This window comes from Populus nigra, chromosome 13, assembly GCF_951802175.1.
Source record: "Populus nigra chromosome 13, ddPopNigr1.1, whole genome shotgun sequence".
Classification (NCBI taxonomy): domain Eukaryota; kingdom Viridiplantae; phylum Streptophyta; class Magnoliopsida; order Malpighiales; family Salicaceae; genus Populus; species Populus nigra.
In genome coordinates this window covers 8,133,326-8,157,490 of record NC_084864.1, presented here as the reverse complement: position 1 = coordinate 8,157,490, position 24,165 = coordinate 8,133,326, and the positions used below count along the sequence as shown (strand labels likewise).

The following is a 24,165-nucleotide window of genomic DNA, read 5'->3' as shown; positions in this document are numbered from 1 at the left end:
ACTTTTTTCAAAAAAAGAAAAAAAAAATGTTGTGGGCAATTTGTTTGTTTTTTCTCTCTAATTTATATGGTTTTATGGCTGTGTAGTTGGCTTGCTTTGTCTGTATAACAACGATGGCATGAAATGAGAAAGGGTTAATTTGGTGTTATAGTGATTTTACTATAAATGGCCATAGCAATGTCTTTAATATTTCATTTCAAAGGTATACATGACGACAAATATGATTTTCCATGTTGGACTACAAGAATGAAAGATTGTCCAGTGTCATGCTCGTGCAACAACAGCAGTTTTCACCAGCGGGCTCGTCTGTAGAGAACTCGCGCTTGGAAAGAAAGATTTTTCATTTAGTGGGTTCGTTAGCAAGTTATCAATGGATGAAGCAAGGTCTATCTTGGTTTTCTGGAGCAAAATTAGAAAGCATATCTTATCTTGGGTGATATGAATCTCCTTTTCTTCCGTAAGGGTTGCAGAAAGAATTCTATTCACCTAGCTCCCTGCAAGAAAAGATAACCTCAATAGTCTGGACGGCTATCGTCCTGAAGGTATTGAATTCTGAAGGACTGTATTGGAACCATTCGTTTGCGCTGCTGCTGCTTCTTGATTTGAGACCCCAGATGAGGTTCAAGAGACACGATTCATTTCATTCATCATATTTTAGTTTGAACAAAAAGAATTTGAGTCATAAGCGAAAGACCTCCTTTATTGTACTTCAAACATTTGGATATATTATAGGTATCCACTAAACAAAACATGAAAACACTTTCAATGCTGGATTCATGGGTAAAAACGACTCTACTTGTATCATCAGCTTCTCGAAGAAGTGTTAATTTTAACAGCCTTCAACTTGAACACTGACACTTCATGCCATGCAGCAATTTAGCCCTGCAAAGCATCTTGTCGTGATAAAATGCAAATTTTGCATGAACTAGCAAACCAAACTTCAAATTCCACCTGGCCTTCTCGTACTGTGCATGATGCACAATTGAGTAAAGCACCTATAACTTTTACACCTGAAACAGTAAAATACATTAGTCTCGTGCTCAGAAAGAGTTAAAAGTATTGAGCAGAGCCTTCTACCAGGGAGCAGTTAGGCTTGTGCTCGTTATATTCTACTATAGCTGATGGTGGAAGACGTCCAGCGGAGATCTCATGTACTGTTGCAAAAAGTGGAAACAGCTCTAGCCATCCACGGTGCCTTAAAACTTCATAAACTTCTCTTGCAGTTGAGACACCCTTCACTCAAGAGAAGAAAATTTGTTAGATGTTTGGCAACGCAATCACAATCACCATAATACTGGGCTGTGATAACTTTGATTTTCAAAGTGTCAGAAAAACTACACAACTACACTTTTTTGCTTAGTACTAGGAATACATATGCCTTTCAAGCAATCAAATATGAGAGTAAGCCATTTCCATTTGATTTGTCGAATGTGCTCAAGAACTTAAAAGACTTCTCATATTTTGCAATTCAGTGCGTGTATAAAAAATGGGCCACTATGCAGTTGATTCTAATCACAAATTACAGGATTAAAAAGTGTTTATTTGATCTATTGTATTGGTGGCAGATCTGTGTGATAACAGATGGGGAAGGTTGAGACGGATCCTAAAGCCCCCGTCTCCATATAAATGAACCATTTCAGCTTATTTCCACATATTTACTAAGAAAATGATCTTGCAACCGTTTCTAATAACTATCTTTGTTATCTACCTGTAACTTTTGGCCCTGCAACATCTCTGCTTCAAGCTCATCAAAAGACCTGCAGATGAGAATCAGCATGAATAAGATTAAATACCTGAACATTCCACAAATTTTTATGCACCAAGTAGCAAACATTAACCTTTTTCCTCCATTCTTAGCAAAAGCCTCTGCAACTCTCCTGTTTCTTCCTCCCACTGCCACAGATGGTACAATTATTATCAGAGATAAATTATACTAGAAAATAATTGAATAAATCAATATGCTTGCTTACAGCATGTTGTGATGAGATCAGCTACACCGCAGCTTTCAAAGAATGTGCTGTCCTTAACAGAGGAAAACAGTAATTTGGAAAAGGCTCTCATCTCCCTTAGACCAATTCTCATTATCGCAGCCTAGTTTAGGTATGAACAGTCAAGGTGAACAGGAAGACAAAATTATGTAAGTTTAACCTTGAGAAAATTGTTTGGACGTACCTTCGTGTTATTTCCCATTTCCAGACCGTCCACAAAACCTGTTGTATCATTCATAAATAAAAAAATGAATAAATTAAACACAAATTAAACAGAAAAAGGAATATGTTCAACAAACCTGCTGCTAAAGCCACAACATTCTTCAAAGTCCCACACAGTTCAACTCCCTCCACATCTTGAACCTACACATTCATATAGCACCAAAAGATAAGAACAAAGTGATTTTCAATTCCAGTTTTATGTATCAAATAATCCCTACACGTACTAGGATAGTTTGGTGACTATGCTGATTAATAGTCCTAGCAGGATTTACTATAGCAATAACCTGCCTCTATAAAACTGGCAGAAATCACAAAATGAATTACTCACAGGTGTGACCACGAAATAAGGGGTACTAAATAACCGAACCCATTTTTCTGCAACTTCTCTGTTTTCTCTGTGTCCAACTGTTGCTTCACTGAACTTCTCGACAGCAATCTGTACCAAGCAGCCCCCAATTATTTAGAAAATAAACAGTGAAAGCACATCGAATCCTCTGAAAAGGTTCAAAAAATTGATAAATAACCTCATTTGCAATGTTCGCTCCCATCAGCACACAACAATTAACCCTGAGCTGCTCAGAGATGAGAGTGGAAATCATGTGTGGACCTTCCATCTTGACCTCCATGCCTTTGATGAGTGAAATAGCCACCACATCATCCTTTAGCTTTCCGACAAGTCTCTTGCATATACCCTCCATGAATTGATGTGGGGTCACAAATACCAACATGTTTGCATCCCGCACTGTATAATTCCTCCATTGATTAAATCTTAAAAAATGGTGAACAAATATCCAACAACAACTTGTAATATACAAACCTGAGGAAAGCAAGAAATTGATTACCTGCATTGTCAAGGTCAGGGTCCGCAACTACGTTTTTGCCAAGCTTTATGCCAGGGAGATATTTTACGTTTTCCTATTCAAGAAAACACAAGGATTACAATGGAGAATATGGTGCACAATTGCACATAGTCAAAATGCAGAGGAGGCGATCATCAGATTCTTACATTGGTTTGATTGATGACCTCGGTGAGCTTCTGACCAGTTGGCAATGTCTCCTCAAACACCCACATCCTCACTTCATCTGAGTTCCAATAAGAAAAAAATAATAATATTGAAATCATTTAAAATCATAACCTTCCAATCCTTTCTCCTAGCCTCTTAACAACCAAATACATTGTGTTATGTATAGCATAGATTTAATTACAAGAAAAATGAATGTCATGATCATTGACACAAATAAAGTAACTAAAAAAAATTAACGGCTAACTCATGGTGCATAACCTTCCACAAACAAACAAACAAAGAAAAAAAAAAGTATTTCTTTCCATCAAACAGACCAACCATGTATAAGAAACATATATATAAAAGTCTATGCCATACCATGAAAAGAAGCAAGCTTGAGGGTGTTAGAAGCAATGAGCTTAGCGGCAACACTACCCCAATTGCCACTGCCAACAACAGTGACTCTAGATATCTGTGAAGCAGCATTATTACCATCATTAATATTGGAGAGAAGGTTAAAAGTTGGTGCAGTTTCTTCCATGGCAGCAGGAGGAGCCATGAAGAAAGAAGAAGAAGAGACAAAAAGAGTAAAAGTGGGAGAGAAGTAGTGAAGCAGGAGAAGAGGTATTGATCGTGATCGTGATGGGTAGAGGAGAAAAGTAGGAGTGGAGGGGATGATATAGAGGAAACCGAAGGCACATCCGGGCGGAGAAGCCAGACACGTATCGGCACTCCCTATGTTTGCTTGGCGATCTACAAAATGTTCTCTTTTTATGCTTTTGTGTTTGTGTTTTTTGTTTCCCCTTTATGATGACTGGGGACCGCTACTTGTTGCCACTTGGCACCTACTAAAATTTAATTTAATCAATCTTCGGAATAATGATACTCATGACTCATATAAATGTGTTTATTATAACTTATCAAAACAAATTAATTAAATTTCTATTATATAAAAAAATAATAGTTTTTTCTTAGATTGGTATATTTTTAAGAAAAAATTCATCGTTTAATCATCAATATTTTCATATTATTTACTTTCAAATAGATTAAAAATGATTTATTTACTTTTTTATGTATTTAAAAAATAAATTAAAAACAATTATAAAATAAACAGAAAAAATTAATTCCTTGATTAATTTAAGAACACAAAGATTAAATTTATGATTTCTAAAATTATAAGGATTAATTTATTTATTTTAATACATTATAATATGTACTAAGTTATAATTGCAATTAAAAAACTAAAACAACAATCCTGTGGGGTGTAGCTCAACTGGTTAGATTTTAGGTTTATTCTCTAGAGGTTATTTGTTCGAGTCTCATAAATCTTAGGGCTATTGAAGGCTTATATGATCATTAACTTCTGAGTCCATAGAATCAGTCGAGATACGCGCAAACTGACCCGAACACCCAAATTAATGAAAAACAAAAACCTAAAACAACATGCTATTTCATTGCAGCTAATTGTAGTGCTACACACAAAACAACATACTATTTAAGGAACATTGTCATTGTTTGTTTTTATTAAAAAAATTTTAATTTCATCATATGAGGTAATTTAGCGTTGATTATGCGTTGGAATTTCCTTCTCTTTGCAATAACTGTGCACGCAACATATCTAAAAAAAAATTAAAGAATACTTTTGCAAAATAGAATATAAGGTGACAGCTCAAAGGATTGAAAGATTAATGACCGAAATAATAATAAAAAAAATAGAGCCCACTATTCAAAAGGCATGGAAAAAATCATTTTGATCCTTATAGTTTCAGTTTATGTATATATTTGGTTCCTAAAGTTTTTAAATTTTATATTTTAATTCTAAATTTTAAAACATTCTTTATATTCTTAATATTTTTTTATATTTTAAAAAAATATATATTAACTCGTTACAAAACATGGACCAATACACTAGTGTTTTCTATTTAACATTATTTCTAGCTCTGGCATGGAAGTTTGGAAAAAATGGAATGGTTTCTTAAATGGATATTATAGAAAACACTAAAAAGTATGATTTATTTGTTGTACACATGAGCACATTTCACTCTCTTATATATTTTATTGTGAACTTATTGTTTAAAAATTTATTTATTTTTCATTTTAGTTCTTAAACCCTTGTTTTTTTTTTTTTGGCATAATTGCATCTTTTTAGACAAATTATAGGACAATTGAATCAAAATTATTGATTAAGAACAAAATTAAAAGATGAAGGATCAAAATAGAGAAGGCGTCACAAATAGTTGTTTTCAATGTTCTTGCAAAAAAATCACTTTAGTCCTCAAACTTTACATGTTATACCTTTTTGGTCCCTCAATACTTTTTCAATTCAATTTTGGTATAAGAGTTCATTTTTTTTAAAAAATAGTCTTTAAATTGAGAGAGGAGAGAGAGATCTCCAGATTCTAAAAGTAGAGAGAAAAAATCTGCTTTGATACTGATTTTAGCCACTTAAATGATCAATTTTGGTGTTAATGAATTCCATTTGGTTAGAGGAATTTCACTTAGGTTTTTTTTTTCACCTTGAAATTGCCTAAAAAATTAGACCTAAGCTTAGAAAGTTTTTTGTTTTGTGTTGATTTCGGGTTTTTGTGTGATTTTTTAATGTCATTTATTAGTCTGTCAAGGTATTTAGACTCTTTTCTAAATGTTTGGGTTAAAAATAAATTTTTAAATAAAATAATATAAACGTTTTTTCAACCACCATAGTGACCATAATTCGAGGAAAACCAAATGATGCATTGTTTAAATTTTTTTAAAAAACAAATATTGAAGCAGATGACTTATCATCCATCTCAATTGAGTTTCTTCAAGAATAGGACTTGAGTTTTTTCAAGAATAGGACTTGTCCACGGGCCCTTTCTAAATAGATCAGGTGCTAGCCTAACTTGCCAGACCTAGGAGAGTCTGGCCTTATTTTTTTTCTTTTAAAAAGAATATTTTTTTATATGTTTTTTGAAATAATTTTTTTAATTTATATTTAAATTAATACTACTTCTCTATGATTTTTAATTTTTCATTTTTTTAAATAGTTGTTTATTTATTTTATTTTGTATGTATTTACTTTTGAAAGAGGTTATTTTAATTCATCTATATTTTTTTATGTTTTTTATAAATAAAATTTATTTTAAAAAATTAAAAATATTTATTTTTGGATAGCATTTCTAATAGGTGCAACTTGTGAGATGTTTTTTCTCTTTGATTTTATTCAATTAATTTACATGTGTGTGTATTTATATTATCATTTCATTAAATAAAAAATTAATTTTAATTAACAGAGTCTTTAAATACAATTGAGTATATGATTTGTGTTACGAGATCAAATATCTTTATCTACATCTGCATTTCAATTTTTCAAGATACCTATTTAGCTATCATTAATTATATTATAAAATTTAATGATGTAAATAATTCTCAATTTATTTAATTAAATATATGTATAAAATTTTTAATTTATACTTAATATTCTTTTAGATAAAAAAAAAAGTTGAAAAAATTTTCATGATTGACTTTTTTTATTGAAAAAATATATTCAGCTTGCTGCGGTATAATATTAAAAAAGAAAAAGAAAGCAACGGCAGTTGTTGGAGGCATGCTGTTTAGACAGCTGTGAAGCTGATTTGTTAATAAGCCCCCATGAGTTCCAGGTGGTGTTTCTGTTCCAGCCTGGATACTAGGGTTTCGCGCTCGGAGGAGATTGCAAGGAAGTCTATTAATATTTTAATATTTAATTCGAGAACCAGTGTTGTTGGATGTTTTCTAGAATTTGGGTTTCTTTTTGTTTCTGTTTGGCCAGACAGACAGTGAGGATGTTTGTCGTTAATTTGATTCTTTTCTAGGATGTTTGGCCAGACAGACAGTGAGGATGCACTCTAAAGCTCAAGGAAACTCTTGTGATTGTTATCATAAGTCTTCAAAACACAACTTAAAGAAGTCTTGTGCTGGCTGCTCCATTGCTACTGGATATGCTTGCATCATTTCAAACAAACTATCCGCAGGTCAGAAGGATCCAGATAACAGAACTCATATAGCAGCTTCTGGTCTGTGTGGGGGTGTATTTTTGAAATTTTAATCCAATATAGAATAATATATATATATGAAAATTCCTGGAAAATTTTTAATTCTATCCAATAATTAGATTGAGAGTTATATTTGTTACCGTAAACCTGCACGATAAACACAATAACAACAAAATACAAATTTGATTGTTTAACCACTCCCCGGATCGCATTATAATTGCAAGGCACGCTGTGTTTTGTTCGTTATTAATTGGTAATGACATTAGTGTAGAGTTTTTTGTCTTTCTTTAATGGTTCTGGTCCATTGGAATTTTGACTTCGCATTATACGTTATTAGAGTTTGCAGGCAAGTATGGAGTTTGGTGATCCAAGTCATTCAGGATTGCATCAAATTGCTGTTTTGAGGGAGAAAAGAAGAAAGGGCTTATCAATTATGATCTTCAGACATAACATGTCGCCATTTATGATCTTTCAGGGCTTGAGAGACACATGATGACTATATAGGTTGTGGAATGAGATGTTTGGTGGTTAAATATAGTTTCTTTGGTTTTTAAATGTTATTCATGGATCTGGTTGTCATACTCTGGCTTCGGGTTAGAGGAATGAAGGATGATAGTTGTGTTACAGACCTGCTAGCTAGTGGCTCAAATGGAGGGACTAGAATTGGTGAGTGGTGGCCTGGTGAATGAGCAACAGGGGCAGCAATCATAACAAGTAGATGCAGGGAAGGTGTTTGTCCAAGAGGTGGAATTGCCGATATGGTGGACTCAATTGAAATCTAACCTGAAGTTGTTGGAGATGACATAATAGTAGAGAGAGTGAAAGGAAAGATAGTTTCATCAAATATAACATGTTTTGAAAGATAAATGTAAGAATTCTCAATGGCCATGCATTTATATGCATTTTGAGTAATTGAGTAACCAAGAAAAACACATTGCCTAGATTATGGTTACATTTTTGTTACTATTGTATTGTAAGGCTTGAGGCACATAAACACTGACATCCAAAATGCCAAGTTTTTTATAATTTGGTTGATGACCAAATAAATATTTAAAAGGATTTTTATTTTGTAAAACAAGTGTTAGCATGTGATTGATGAGATAAATCGCGGTTTGAAAGGCATATGCCTAGTATGATAATGAAAAATATGTTTGATGTAACAAGGTGAGGCCTATCTCGACAATGTGATGATGATATCTACATTTACATGTTCTATTTTGTTGTGATGTGTAAAGAGTAATTGTTTTTCATCAACTTGAAGTATTGACATTTGCTTCCTAGCTGCCACTAGTTTCTGACATTTTTCGCATTTGTATTTGTTATTCAGAACATCTAAACTGATATCCATAATCTCATCAACTTTATTCGATTCATAATTACAACACAAGCACTTCACTAGACTTTGCAATGCACCTCCAAATATCTCCTTAACCACACTCACACCACCACCACCGTTCTCAATCCCTTTCCTTCTGAGTTTCTTCAAACGCAAACACGTATTATGGCACGCATCAATCACATACCGCAAAAATTCGTGAGCATCTTCCTGTCGTCCACAGCGAAAATGCTCAGCAAAAATCTTCAAACAGCTTTGAATCTTAGCTGGCGCGTCAAGCGTGAGATCCAAACTGAGTGAACGGACTATCCGTTTTTCGAGAATACAAAACGGACAGTCTCTCTTTCTATCTCCGTTAGCAACGGAATCACAGAGAGAGGAGTGCTGGACGCGCAGGCAGAAATTAGCAAGAGGAGGAGTGTAAGTGAGGCACTGAAGGACGCTATTAAGATAACAAGAGTTGCCGAGATTCTTTAACCCCATAGGAGGACCATTTTTTCGTTTTTGACTAAGCAAACTCGGTTGCCAACTCATTTTCAATTTTTGCAGCTGAAACCCGCCCATTCATTAAGAGCAAAACGAAATCGATGATGTTGTTTCTTCCTCTTCATTTGAAACGATGTCGATTCTTGTCGTCAACCACCACCAGAGCCGCCGTGAGAAGGCGAATCGCATCGAAACGAATCGAATCGAGTCGAGACGAATCGTAGTTATTTTGTTTTTCCTTTTCTTTTTTTATATTTTTAGGGTAGGCCAAAGAAAGAAAGAATTAGGGATTATTGACTAGGAGGGGAAGGGTTGGAATTAAAAATTGAGGCATTTTTTAAAGGGAGGAAGAAGCTACAGAGGCAGCAGGCCACGATCACCAAACCCGAAAAAAGGCTTCTCTCTCTCTCTCTGGTTTTCGAGGGTTTACCCCTCCTTTTGTTTTTAAAGGGATGTTTGGGTTTCACCTCTTATTTCACCTAGTGGTTTGTGGTTTTAAATTTTATGTCACATTTATTGATGATCTCAGTCGCTTCACATGGTTATATCCCATTGCAAACAAATTTGATGTCTTCAATTCTTTTGTTCAATTTCGGCTACTTGTGGAAAAACAATTCTCATCCCCTATTAAATGTTTACAAACCGATAACGGTGGAGAATATATTTCCTCACTTTTTACTCGGTATCTCATGGAAAATGGTATTTTCCATAAACGAACATGTCCACATACCTCTCAACAAAATGGTACTGCCGAACGTAAACATCGTCACATTGTTGATATGAGACTTACTCTACTTGCACAATCTGGCCTCAATAAGAAATTTTGGGTTGAATCATTTTTAACTGCTGTATATTTAATCAATAGGTTACCAACACCAGTTTTAAATAATGACACTCCCTTTTTCAAACTATACAAAGATGCACCCAATTACTCCTTTCTACGAAACTTTGGATGTCGATGCTATCCCTTGTTACGTCCATATGTTGAAAACAAATTGTCATATCGTAGTCTACCGTGCATTTTTATTGGTTATTGTTCCAGTCAAAAGGGTTATAGGTGCCTTGATCCCACAAGTGAACGTGTTTACATCTCTCGCAGTGTTGTATTTGATGAAAACTATTTTCCAGCTAAAATAAAGATCCCAAATCACTCTCCTGTTGGTGTCGTGATTCCTTCTGGTACGTCTTCTTCTCCCTTTCAAATTCCAGTTCCTACTAATTATTTATGTTCACCACCTATCAGATCCACTGGTATATCTTCCTCTCCCCTTCCAGTTCTAGTTTCACCTACCCATCAGACTTCACCCCAACCACATGAGCCTCTCAATTCATATGTGCCATCCATCTCACCCTCCACTCAAACTACAATTGTGCCAACTAATCATCCGCCCCATCCACCTCTCCTTGAATCGCGTGATCTTTTGGCTTCTGTTGAGCACTCCCCTGTTCACCATTTAATGGATTACTATGATTATATTAGAGGGATGACCAAGACATTTATACCAGAGATTAGTTGAAGTTTGTTCACCAACAAGTGCTATTACTGATAGTTTGTTAATTGGTGATAACTTTAGTATGTCAAATAACCATCTCAACTCAATAGCTTAAACTGTTAGGTAAGGTTTCAAGATATGATTTATATTATTTTCCAACACACCCCCTCAAGTGAAAGCTTTTTGGGCTTGAAACTTGCACAGACCCACATTGCTTTGTGTTTAATTTTTATCAAATAAATGAGGATGGTGAGATTTGAACTCGTGACCACTTGGTCATCAAGGCTCTGATACCATGTCAAATAGTCATCTCAACCCAATAGCTTAAACTGTTAGGTGAGGTTCCAAGATATGATTTATATTATTCTCCAATATGGTAATGGATAGACACCATCTTGGCATTCACTGTGAAGAAGTGTTGTCCCCATGTTATGATCCTTCACAAGAAAATAAAAGGGATGAAATTCAATGTAAACATTGTTGGAATGAGTAAAGTGATGGACAAAAACTAAGTTTTTATGAATGTCAGGGACACAAAGAGTATTATGTTGGAAAAATGATTTTGACAATGAATTCCAAGACATAAAGCCGACGTGTTACTCACAAAGCTGAGCCATCACCAATGACGACTTCATTAGTTCCATCATACTCGGAGTGGAGTGATAGGTTGACAAGATTAGAGGTAATGTGATGAGAGGCAGCAGAATCTATTAGCCACTTTTTGTCATTTGATCCACCCATAGCTGTACAATTTGTAGATTTTAGCCTAAAGACCTTGCAACAAGTCTTGTCTGAGTGCCCTTTTGTGTCACAGAGTTGACAAATTAATGGAGACTAACCTGATTTGTCTCTATGAACATTGTGTCTTTAGTTGGATATGGAATAACTTGCAGAAGAATTTGTAGGACGTGTTGATTTGAAGGAGTGGCTGTGTTGAGCAGCATTTACAATGGCAGTCAATCTTGAGTTGGAAGCATCGATGAGTTTTAAGTAATTTTCATGGCAAATTAATAAGGTATGAAGTTCTTCAAATGTAAGAGAAGTCTCACGGGCCCTTATTATAGTTGTTATGTCACAAAAATCAACTCCGATGCCATTGAGTATATGGAGATATGAGAATCAATGACGGCAAGTTCATCAACTAATTTTTTGATAATATTAAGATATTATGAAACTGATTGAGTCCTTTAGTGAATACGAGTTAATTCTTCCTTGAATTGCATGACATGAGTACGTGAACGATTGGCATATAATCGTTGTAATTTTAACCACGCATCACGAGTAGTAGAGGAAGTGGCAATAAGTGGTAGAATGGTTCAAAAACAAAGGCAAGAATTGCATGAAGAATCAAATTATCTTGCTGAAACCAACACCAAAATGCAGGATTTGAAGTACCTATGGAGGATAATCCAGTTATTGGATCACGCAGTGTTTGTGATGGGCAAACAATAGTTCCATCAAGATATCCTTAGAGGTTATAACCTATAAATAAGGACATCAATTAAGCACATTATGAAGAAAAATTTGAGGGTGTTAGTTTCAAAGGAAGTTGAGAACCGACATTGAAGGCAATAAGGATCATTGCCATGAAGATCAATGTTAACAATGATAGAATCAGGAGTTGAGGCCATAGTAAAAAGTCTCGTTGGAGAAAAAAAATCAGTTTTGATACCATAAAGAATATTACTGAACTTGTGTTTCTTTATTATTGAAACTCGTTTTTATAAGGAATGTACAACGATGTAGTTGATACAATTACAAAGATTGGATAAGTTAATTTAACAAGGGATAAGTTTAGAGTAAATCTACAAGAGATAAGATCAACATAGTTATTATCTTTTGAACTATAGATAATCCTTAATAGGTAAAGGCAACGCTTGGTACCAAAAGACTAGGCTTTTGTCTTTAAAAAAAAATCACGCAAATACATCTTTCGAGATTTTTTTATTCTATTTAATCTCTATGTTTGTTTTTTGGAAACTAGTTTTTGAGAAATTATTTTCCAAACTTTTCTATGTTTGTTTGCTATTAGAAAAGTTGGTTAACAGAAAACACTTTCCGGTCAACAGAAAACACTTTCCGGTCAAAGAAAAATTTGGCTTGGTTTCCAGGAAAGTGTTTTCCTTTTATTTTGGGCGGAAAACACTTTCAGAAGTTGTGAAAAATTTAGAAGTGTCATAGTATTTGCTGATTTTATCAAATTTGGTCCTTAAACTTTTGATTCCTATATATATTTTGTTTTGAATATTTATTTTTCAATTTCATCCCTTAGAATTTAATTTTTATATTAATTTTGATCCTTATTTTTATAATTGTTATTTGCTTTTCCCTTATCATTTTTAATTGAAATTTTTTATCTATCAAATTGGTCCTCATTCTTTTGATTATTACTTATTTTATTTGAAACGATTTATGAAATGTTAATTATTATTATTTTAATTTCTTCATCTTTTAATTTTTTAATTTTTTAGATTTGATCTTTATTATTTTGATAATTATTTATTTTATTTGAGATAATTTATGAAATTATATATTTTTTTTCAATTTCATTTTCATTCAACTTTTTAATTTGTAAGATTTGTTTCTCATTATTTTAATAAACTTGAAAAAAAATAAAACATTAATAAGTTATTTTCCAGCTCATTTTCTATGATATAACCAAACACTGGAAAATGTTTTCCAACTTATTTTCCATTACACTACCAAACATAAAAAAATAATTCACTTTCCAAAAAAAAAATTACTTTCCAGTAAACAAACGGGGCCAATAAATAAGAGAAATCCATGACTATATAGAAATGTCGAGGGATTCTCTCATTTGTTTACACGAAAAATAAATATTCATATATTAAATTATATGAGAGCAATAAATTGAACTTAATTGAGTATACTAGAATCAATTGGAAGAGTCATGAATGACTAAAAATATTTAAAGAAATAGTTGACTAATAACTAAGAGAATCAAGAGCCATGAAGAAAAGTTTGAAAGCTTAATTTTATTCAAAATAGTAGTTTTCAATAAAATAACTAACTGAAATCAAAAAATTAACTTAAAATTCAATTGGCATCAGTAGAGAAAGAGTTTAGTTGTATTACTATTCAATGAAGTCTCCATGATATCAATATTTATATAGGATTAGAATTTACATGTTTAAATAAGATTTACATTTTGTATCATTATATAAAGGGTCACTCTGAAAAATGGTGATTTGAACTTAAAAGATAAAAACTCTAGGCCCCACAATCAAGATTGAATACAACTCAGAAAAGCTAAAACAAGTTGAAAAGAACATGACCTAGTGATTGTTTCAACCAAAGAATTGTAGTAATTGGATGAAAACTCAACCCGTTGATTATAAAAAATCAAGAACTAGAAGTACAAGGATGAATGCTAAAAAAAATAATCTTTGATAAGTTCTAAGGAGATCAATAAAGAACCAACAATATAATTAACTTTGCATACACAATATTATTTATGAAATAAAAAATACAAAATAAATAAATAAATATAAGTTAAATAACCCTATTTATACTAAGTAAAACATCATAAACAAGGCTATAAAAATAACAAAAAAGTTCTTAATAAAATAGAAAAAAAATCTTAAATCAACTACAAAAATATTGCAAATCCTGAACAATAACTTCTTGGCTTTGTTGCAAAGTCTTCCCGATATTTGATTGCTATAAAATTTTAACCTTATAGAAAAAATGACCTTTAAAATATTTTGACAAACTTTATGTCTGATTCAATGGTCGGATAAAAAATTATATCTATTAATATAAAATTGCATATTAGAAAATAAGCTCAATTTGCATGCTTTAAACTCAAGAACTGACTCATTCCTTTGCATGGATTACATAAATTAAAGTCTGGTCATTCCTTGTTGTAATCTTTGATGCTTGACTTGGCCTAAATACTTGAAATAGCTCATTATCTTTTTAATTTTATTGGCTTTTGACCTTGTAAATAACACAATTGATACTTTTAATGGATCATTTAGGGATGCTTTTTGATTCTCATCATCCTCTCCTCTCCTTAAAAGGATTCAATCTTGAATCATCACTTACTTCATCACTTACTTTAAATATAGAAAAATTAGAAACATTAAAAGTATAACTATTGTTATACTCACATGTAATATCCTCTTTATATGCATTGTCATTGATTCATTCAAGAATTTGGAATGGACCATCTCTTTTAGGATGCAACTTAGATTTATATGAGTTAGGAATTTTTCTTTTCTCATTGTCATAACCTAATTTTTGACCCCTTGTTTTTCTAGATATTTTCAACATACCAAAAAAAAAAATCAAAAAAATATGTTCTTGATGTATTTGCATCATTTTCAGCATTTTCAACCTCGTCTCAAAAGGTTTCAAATTTTAAATTGATTTTTTTAATTTCATTATTCAACATTTAGTTGTTTGAGAATTAAACTTTATATTTTTTTTCAATTTACTTTTTATTAAAATTATCATAATCACATGATTAGAGTTGTAGATTTAATAAGTTAGCTCGGATCGATCTAATATATTTATTTCTCAATATGTTTTTTAAAAGATATTGTATTAAATTTTTTTAATCAAACTATATTTTTATTAGTTGTTTGATTTATTTTAAAACTTGTCAAATTAACTAAATCATACAAGATCATTCTGCACTTAATTTTTTTATTAAAAAAACTTTAGCAGCATATAAATATATTTTTTATATATATAAAAAAATATCTTACCATCAACGTATTATGGGTCAAGGGGAATATAATCCGTGTAGTTTTGATTTTTCCATGCAAATAACATTAAAACATTGCCTATTTTGATTTACACCATCTAAAAAAAAAAAATTGATAATTGAATTATTGTACTTCTTGACTAATTAAGTTACTTTTTAAATCTTTAGTTTTTTCATTGTCTCGTTTTATATTATCTCTGATATTTTAGCTGACCGCCCATTAGTTACTACAATTGAATGGCTGTGAGGACATCACAGAGAAGCAGTAACCTCAAATCCTGAGCTAACCTCAGGCTCACAGTTCTACTCCCAAATAAAAAACAACGACAGGAAGCAATTCGGGTATGTTTTAATCCCTTGCTGTTCATAAAATTGTGTAAATTCTAAACCAAGAGTCAACAGCTATAGTTCTCCGATTATTCTCTTGTAGGTAGCATGAAAACCATAGGAGAAAGTCTCTCGTGATAAGTGGATATCATGTTTTCTTGTTTTTTAACTGGATTTTGCTTTCTGGGTTTTTCTGTTTATTGCTGAATTATCTCTCAAAATGCAAACTTTGAGTGTTTGGCCGTTGAGTGGTGGCTCTTGTGCGGTGCCCCATTTGGAGTTTGAGGAGGATTCTTCTTGTTTTTTAAGTACTAGAAGAGTGATAAAGAGATGGGGTCTTGTTGACAATGTTTTTCAAGGTGCAAGCTCTGGTTTTCCTATGGTTTCTGGCGATTTGAGGTATGATAGAAGTGGGACTTATTGTGGGAGCTTAAAATTTGGTGTGGAAAGTAGGTTTCTCTCCAATCATTCAAAGATTAAATATATGTGTTTTCGTGAAACGAAGAAAGGCTCATTTGGTTCATCATTGGCTTTGGCATCGGCTTTGGAGCAACAAAAAATTGGTAATGAATTTCATAGAGTAGAATCAAGTTTGGATGATCGGTCATTCGTGAAACATGAGAGAGATAAAGTTGATTATGATTTCGATAGAAATGATGATAATTGTTATGAAGAACAAAAATGTGAAGTAGATGTTGGAAGTGAGGGAGAAGCTGGGGAAGAACGGGATGAAAAGATTGATGTCCCTGCGCTTGCTCAGAGCTTATATTTTGCAAAAACAGTGGATGATATAGAAGAGGTTCTTAAGGACAAGGGTGAATTGCCAGTTCAAGTTTACTTATCCATGATTAAGGGTTTTGGATGGGACAAGAAAATGGAGCCTGCAATGGCTCTTGTTGAATGGCTCAAGATAAAGAAAGAAACAGATGGTACTATTGTTCCAAATCTTTTCATATATAATAGTCTATTAAGTGCAGTGAAACAGTCTGAACAATATGAAGAAACGGAAAAAATCTTGGAAAGAATGACTCAGGAGGGGGTTGCTCCCAATGTGGTGACTTACAACATTTTGATGGTTATTTATGTCAAGCAAGGACAGGCTAAAAAGGCCCTTGATGTTCTTGAAGAGATGCGTAGGAATGGTTTTACCCCATCTGCTGCATCCTATTCTTCGGCTCTGTTGGCTTATAGAAAAATGGAAGACGGGGATGGAGCTCTCAAGTTCTTTGTAGAAATAAAAGACAAGTATCTGAAAGGGGAAATAGGAAAGGATGCTGATGAAGATTGGGAAAGGGAATATGTTAAGCTCGAAAATTTCACAATTCGTGTTTGCTACCAGGTTATGAGGCGGTGGCTTGTGAGGCTTGAAAACTTGAACACCAATGTGTTAAAGCTTCTGACAGATATGGATAAGGCCGAACTTCAACCTGGTCGGTCAGATTATGAGCGCCTTGTGTGGGCTTGTACCCGTGAAGAACATTATGTTGTTGCAAAAGAATTGTACATTAGGATTAGAGAAAGGTGCTCTGATATAAGCTTATCAGTCTGCAACCATGTGATTTGGCTGATGGGAAAGGCTAAGAAGTGGTGGGCTGCCTTGGAGGTGTACGAGGATTTGTTAGACAAGGGTCCAAAGCCAAATAACCTTTCATACGAATTGATTGTTTCATACTTTAATGTCCTACTTACTGCAGCTAAGAAGAGAGGAATTTGGAGATGGGGTGTCAGGTTGCTAAACAAGATGGAAGAGAAAGGCCTGAAGCCAGGAAGCAAGGAATGGAATGCAGTTCTAGTCGCTTGTTCCAAGGCTTCCGAAACAGCTGCTGCTGTTCAGATATTTAGAAGAATGGTTGAACAAGGTGAAAAGCCTACAGTTATCTCCTATGGAGCACTGCTTAGTGCCCTTGAAAAGGGTAGACTGTATGATGAGGCTGTCCGTGTATGGGAGCATATGCTTAAGGTGGGTGTCAAGCCCAACGTGTATGCATACACTATTATGGCTTCAGTTTTCACTAGACAAGGGAATTTTAGACTGGTTGATGCAATAATCAATGAAATGGTTTCAACTGGTATTGGGCCAACTGTTGTTACATATAATGCAATAATCAGTGGATGTGCTCGTAATAATTTGAGCAGTGCAGCATATGAATGGTTTCACCGCATGAAAGTCCAGAACATCTCACCAAACGAAATTACATATGACATGCTGATTGAGGCTCTTGCAAAGAGTGGCAAACCGAGACTTGCATATGAGTTGTATTTGAGGGCTCAAAATGAAGACCTTCAACTCTCTCCGAAGGCTTATGATGCAGTTATGCATTCCTCTGAAGCTTATGGGGCTACTATTGACACAAGTGTTTTAGGACCTCGGCCACCAGATAAAAAGAAGAAAGTTCAAATCAGGAAAACTTTGACCGAATTCTGTAATTTGGCTGATGTTCCACGGAGAAGCAAACCATTTAACAAGAAGGAAATTTATGCCTCACAAGCAGAAGGAAAACAATGAGTGCAACTCCAAATGTTATTATGTTGATACTGTATTCTTTCCATACCTTTGTAGACGTGGCTTCATAGGCGACTATGATACTCCAATGTTTTAGGTTCAGTTCTTAATAAACTAGATGAAGTGGTATTTCTAGTATGTAAAATTATGCTAAACTGCTGATTGAATGATGAGCTTGATGAGAGAAAAATCTCATCGAAGTCCAATGAGCCTTCTATAGATAAAAAGAAGAATCTCGTCTGGTTGCAGGTTTGAGATTCTGACTGATCATGTGGGATTTAATGAACTAGATGGTAAAATGTTGGATTATACGCACCAGTTCTCCGTTGTCTGCGATTGGAGCATGAGAAGAATTACTCTTCTAAGCTGCCTGTGTAGGTGTAAAACAAGGATAACAACTGTTGACAAGAACATGCTAACTCAAGTGTTCTTAATTTGAAAGTTTTCCGGGGAAAACTCCGAAGCTGATATAAAAGTGGAAGCTCCAATACTGCGTATTAACCTCCACCTCCCTGGAAACTAGTGGTAGAATACAGTGCACTGCAAGAATAGGGAACTCATAACCGTGCAAAGTGGGCATTATTTAAATTATTAATACACCTTTATATATTTCATATGGAACGATATTTTAAGGGAAACCCATTTCGTTATATAACACTTCATGTTACATGACATCTTTATTTAAAACTGCGTCCGCATAACAGTAGTCAATGCATGAAAAATCCAACCCACTTGAACTGGGATATGTCAAAATGGGTGGGTTTAACTCAACTTTAATCCCCTGTCACGACACGATTTGGTTTATTACTGTGTCGTTGACCCGTGGTACTTGGCTGGGAAGTTTAATTTTTATAATATAAAAAAATATTCATTTAATGTTTTTTCCAATAAAAAATTTAAATCACTTAGAAATTGATCCGATATGATTTAGTTTATTTGACGTGTTCAAAAATAATTTAGATAACCGATAAAAATATAGTTCGATTAAAAAAAACTCAAGATATCTTTTTTTTATAAAAACAATTGAGATGAAAACATATTGAATCGATCAGGGTTAGCCCGAGTTAACTTGTCAAATCCATAACCCTAATCATGAGACCATGATAACAAAAAAAATAAAAGTAAATTGAAACAAATTATAAAATCTAATTCCTAACCAATACGATGGTAAATGATGAAATTAAAAAAAAAATTAATTAATTGTTCGTCCATATAATCGAATATCAATCCAAATTATACTCAGATAAAATTTCCAAATATGTATATCAACACCTCTCTTAGTTCTGCTCTTCCGATTATCTCATGTTTGACATATACCCCCACACCTATGGCTGGTATCTTAATTGAATGATCAAGTTCTGATTTCTTATAGCTAAGCCGTAGTATCCATTTAAAGCCCTACATATGTGTTTGACTTCTAATTTCTCTCTCTCTCTCTCTCTCTCTCACACACACACACACACATAGATGACAGGCTTCCTAGCTCAAATACATCTTTAACGGGTCCTTTAAAGACCAATAAAGCTAGCCCCTGGCAAGCTTTCATGAACGCATTTCATTCATACCCATTTCCAACACAAGTTCACTAGCTAAGTTTCCCACCATGAGGTTGGTTTTCACACAATAAAACAGTCATATGATAATTTTTATAGTTCATCATTCCAAGTCCTACTTATGTGGTCGGTTTCCATACACATATATAAATTTAAAGTATAACTTCACTAGTCTATTAATTAGACACTTTAGATTTGCTAAGACTTTAAATTTTTTTCATGAGTACTTTTATTGGCTTAAGATGAAAAAAAGATATGCAAAGATTTTGCAATAGGTGCATAACATATAGACAAGCTAAACATAAAATTTTACCTCATGGTTTGTATACTTCTTTACTAGTACCTAAGGAATCTTATGTTGATATATCTATGGATTTTGTATTAGGGTTGCCTAAGTCAAAAAGGGGGTATGAATTCTATTTTTATGGTTGTAGATAAGTTTTCTAAGATGACACATTTTATATCTTGTCATAAAATCAATTATACAACGAACATAGCAGACCTATTCTTTAAAAAGATAGTTTTTAACTACTTTTGAAAGGTTTTGTAGGGGTAAGTTAGGAACAAAATTGTTATGTTTTAGTACTTGTCATCCACAGACAGATGACCAAACTGAAGTAGTTAATATGACTTTAACTACATTGTTAATAACTATCATTTAAAAAAAGTTAAAGATTTGGGAAGATTGCCTATTGTTTTTTGAATTTGCATATAACAGAAGTGTGCATTCTATTATCGATTATTCACCTTTTAAGATTATTTGTGATTTTAATCCTTTAACTCCTTTGGATGTGATTTTTTACCTGTAGATGAAGGAATTAGTCCAAACACAAATAGTGAAGACTCTTCATGATAATGTACGATGACAAATATAGAAAAAGAATAAGCAATATGCATTCAAAGCTAATAAAGGGACAAAAAAGGTTATCTTTGAACCAAATGATTAGGTTTGATGCATATACGCAAATAGAGGTTTTCTGAACGTAAGAGATCCAAGTTGATGCCGAGAATAGATATTTCATTTCAAATTCTTGAAATAATTAATGACAATGCCTACAAAGTGGATCTACCTGGTGAATATGGTGATATTGTTGTTTTTAATATTTCTATCTCTCTTTGTTTGATGTAGGTGATGATTTAAGGTCGAATATTTTTTAGGATAGAGAGGATGATGTGATCCAAACTACATCAAAAAATCCATTAGAAGTTCCAGATATGTCAATTATAAAATCAATAGCAAAAAAATCTCAAAGACACATTCAGTGTGTCTGACATTCAGAGTATTTAGGGCAAGGTGAATTTCAAAGAGATCATAACTTCAACAAGTGATGATTAAACCTTAGTCAACTTAATCTATGTATAAAAGGAGTCTGATCCATCTACTTTTTAGGTTTAATTAATTTCAGCATCTTGGGTTATGTAATATTCTTGAATTTTACCATCCAAATATAGCTTATTATATAAGACCCGCAAATTCACAAGGATTTTTTTTTATTTACATTAGTTTATCACATAATGATGATAGTTATTTTATAAAAAATTTGACAAAGTTTCTCCTGCATGTCAATGTACCAAGTTATCAACATTTTAACTTCCATCCATCTTTCAAATTATCCAATCTCAATTTTGATTCAACCATCTTAGATCATGTCCCATATAAACTCAACCATAATTTTTCATTTTCTTAATAATTCAATCATTCATTTAAACATGAATTTAAAATACAACTAAATATTGAAACCTAAACAATAACACGTATATTACATACAAAATGTATACTCTACACAATATATTATTATCTCTAATAATAAATATGATTTCATAATTAATTAACTTTTAAAATTAATTTCAATCCTTAAAATGATAATAAAAGCATTACATGTCTCAAAATGCTATCCTAGTAATATTTAGATATACATTCAAAAGATTTTGAACATGTCATTCATTTATAATAACTATACTATAGTATGCTATACAAATTACTACTACTCCGGTCAAAAATGTGAATGACTTGTAATTAAACATTTAATTCATAATATTAAATTACAATATTCAATATAAAAAAAGTTAATATCCATAATTGTTTCTATTCCTCTCAAATATATCCATAGTACCAGCATTATTAATTTAAATCTCCCTATAATTTCACACTTTTTAATAACCAGTTTTTATAACCATAATTTGATTACCAACATTCCAGCCATTTTCTCATGGAGGCCATTGCTTTAGCAATCCAACTGATGCCACTATTCTGGCAACCCCTTTCGGTTACCAATAAATCCAACAATCCATTTGATTTTTAATAATCCAGCAACCCCTCATGGTTACTAATAAATATAGCAATATCCATATCCTTTTGGTTTCTCTTCTTCTTCTTTTTCATATCCATTAACATAATAATAATAAAAAATACAATTATAGAATAAATTCTAAAATTCAAATGAGGTGAAAACACTTACTTCCTGCTCGCGATAGTCTCACTTCTCCTAACTAAGATCCTCCCCCAACAACCTCCCCTGTAATAATAGGATTTCCATTCATTATAAACTTATTCATAAGCTTAATGTTCCTAATTTAAAGGCACAATACATTCTTTAATAAAATCATTACATCAAATAATTCAATTAGTTGCAAATCATATCTCTCAAAATATCAAAAATTCAATTTCATTATAAATCAATATATACTAATTCACTCAAAATTCTAGTTAATGTCAAGACACCATCAACATGTTTACACTTATGAAATAAATATGATTTCACCATATTCTTGTAAATTTGTCATAGTTACTTTATCATTCATCATCTCATAACCAAACAACAAGATATTCAATTATAAATACATTAAATACATACACTTACCTATGCAAGTTTTCATTTCTTTTTCCTTTGGTTAACCTACATTTTCATTAGCAACAATAAGGTTCTTTTCTCTTAATCACATATATAAACTATTTCATTTACTCACAATTTTCTCGCATACAAATTTATATAAATGTTTCCTATTTTCACCTACCATGGTTGGCTCATCCTCTCTTCCAATCACCATAATTCCTTTATATTTTCCTTGATTTACATATATGCACATTCAAAAACATAATTAACCCCTAAATTTCTTCTTCCATGGTCAGTGATACACCATAACACACAACCATAAATTTTGTCAAATTTTTCTATAACTTTACTAGTATCACAATTAAATACAAACAAATAATACTAATTCAAACTAATTTTTCAAAAAACCCCAGTTCATTCATATCAAACCCTAAATATAACTTGAAAATTTCAACTCAAATCATCTAATTCTCTTATTTTTTTAAGTTGTACATTATTGTCACATATTGTGTGTTGGGAGAAAATTATCTTATTTTTGATTTTTTATTGAACTACTCTGACTTATTGAAAAATTACTCAAGCTTCTTGGCATCTTTTATACTACTTATTTGTGTCTTTTCATAGGCGTTGGATGGTGGTTTGTTTTCTATAATCTTGGTGCATTGGTACATGCTATCGTTATGTCACACTCAATCACAAGTCTAAATTTAGTTTTTTTTTTAAAAAGTCGATTTGACTAAGTTTCTAGATTTTTATAACCACAAGGTTCACATTAGTATGACATTATGATATAATTATCAATGGAATACTCAATTTCATGGTGTTTTCATCGAAAATGTTAGGTCAAGTTTCATCAAAAAGTTAAAAAAGGTTTTGGAATTTCAAACATAATCATTGATGACATATTTTGTCAAAACATCTTGATGGAGTTTTTGTTGAAAATGGTCATTCACTTTCTAATAGAATAGGCGATGAAATATTCCAACAACAATTAAGGTGCATTTATGATGGAATATGCAATGAAATATTCTGTCAACAATTAATGTTGTTGATGGAGTTCCCAACATAAAATGGATAAAAGAATCAATTAGGGATGGATTGGTGATGATGCTTATGGGGATGATCTGCTCACCAACACCGTATAAAAATATATTTCCAAATTACAGAGGAGGACAATGTTGGGATTTGCCATTAATAGGCAATGATTTGTGCAACCTACCCTAAGAAGAGAAGGTTGTCATTGTCAATGGTAGTTGCACCAACCATTGACAAAATGGTGCACCTATGTGCAACCACCTTTGTTGAAGAAGAGTTGGAGTTGTGGCACCATTGTTGCCTATAAAAGGGCACCAAGAGAGAGCAAAGAGAGAGAAAGAGTGCAGTAGAGAAACCAAGAGAGAAAGTGAAGGGCTACAAGGGCAGCAACCTTGCTACCATTGCAGCAGCTGCAAGTGCAGCAAGAGAGCTGAGAGTTGAGTTTGAGTGAAATGATTCTCCTCCTCCATGTATTGTGTTGTAATCCTTTCTCTATCTCTAATAATATTGATCTCTCTCGTGGATGTAGGTGGTTTTACCGAACCACTTTAAATATTGTGTCCCAGTGTGCTTAGCCTCCTATGAGCAACTATCATAACACCACTGGTCCATGCTAGGGGAGTCAGAATCCCCAACAAT

The 24,165-nt window shown here is 32.8% G+C and overlaps 2 protein-coding genes across 3 annotated transcripts; one reads left to right on the top strand and one right to left on the bottom strand.

The window, feature by feature from the left end:
• Positions 1 to 682: 682 nt before the first annotated feature.
• LOC133671630 (glycerol-3-phosphate dehydrogenase [NAD(+)]) lies at positions 683 to 3,915 on the bottom strand. 2 transcript variants are annotated; one of them, XM_062092440.1, is made up of 12 exons: positions 3,859 to 3,915; positions 3,593 to 3,818; positions 3,217 to 3,293; positions 3,053 to 3,125; positions 2,735 to 2,952; positions 2,539 to 2,646; positions 2,288 to 2,351; positions 2,173 to 2,210; positions 1,971 to 2,091; positions 1,839 to 1,893; positions 1,709 to 1,757; positions 683 to 1,233 (listed from the first exon to the last, which is right to left on the bottom strand). In XM_062092440.1, exons 1-12 carry the CDS (start codon positions 3,913 to 3,915, stop codon positions 1,051 to 1,053), a joined length of 1,269 nt encoding a protein of 422 aa, XP_061948424.1. In that variant the 3' UTR covers positions 683 to 1,050. The 2 variants fall into 2 exon arrangements, with proteins under 2 accessions (XP_061948424.1, XP_061948423.1); XM_062092439.1 differs by having other exon boundaries at positions 683 to 1,010; positions 1,078 to 1,233; positions 3,593 to 3,907.
• Positions 3,916 to 15,490: 11,575 nt separating this feature from the next.
• LOC133671464 (protein LOW PHOTOSYNTHETIC EFFICIENCY 1, chloroplastic) lies at positions 15,491 to 18,310 on the top strand. Its single transcript, XM_062092233.1, has 2 exons — positions 15,491 to 15,616; positions 15,705 to 18,310. The coding sequence occupies exon 2, from the start codon at positions 15,822 to 15,824 to the stop codon at positions 18,105 to 18,107; it is 2,286 nt and encodes a 761-aa protein (XP_061948217.1). The 5' UTR covers positions 15,491 to 15,616; positions 15,705 to 15,821; the 3' UTR covers positions 18,108 to 18,310.
• Positions 18,311 to 24,165: the final 5,855 nt, after the last annotated feature.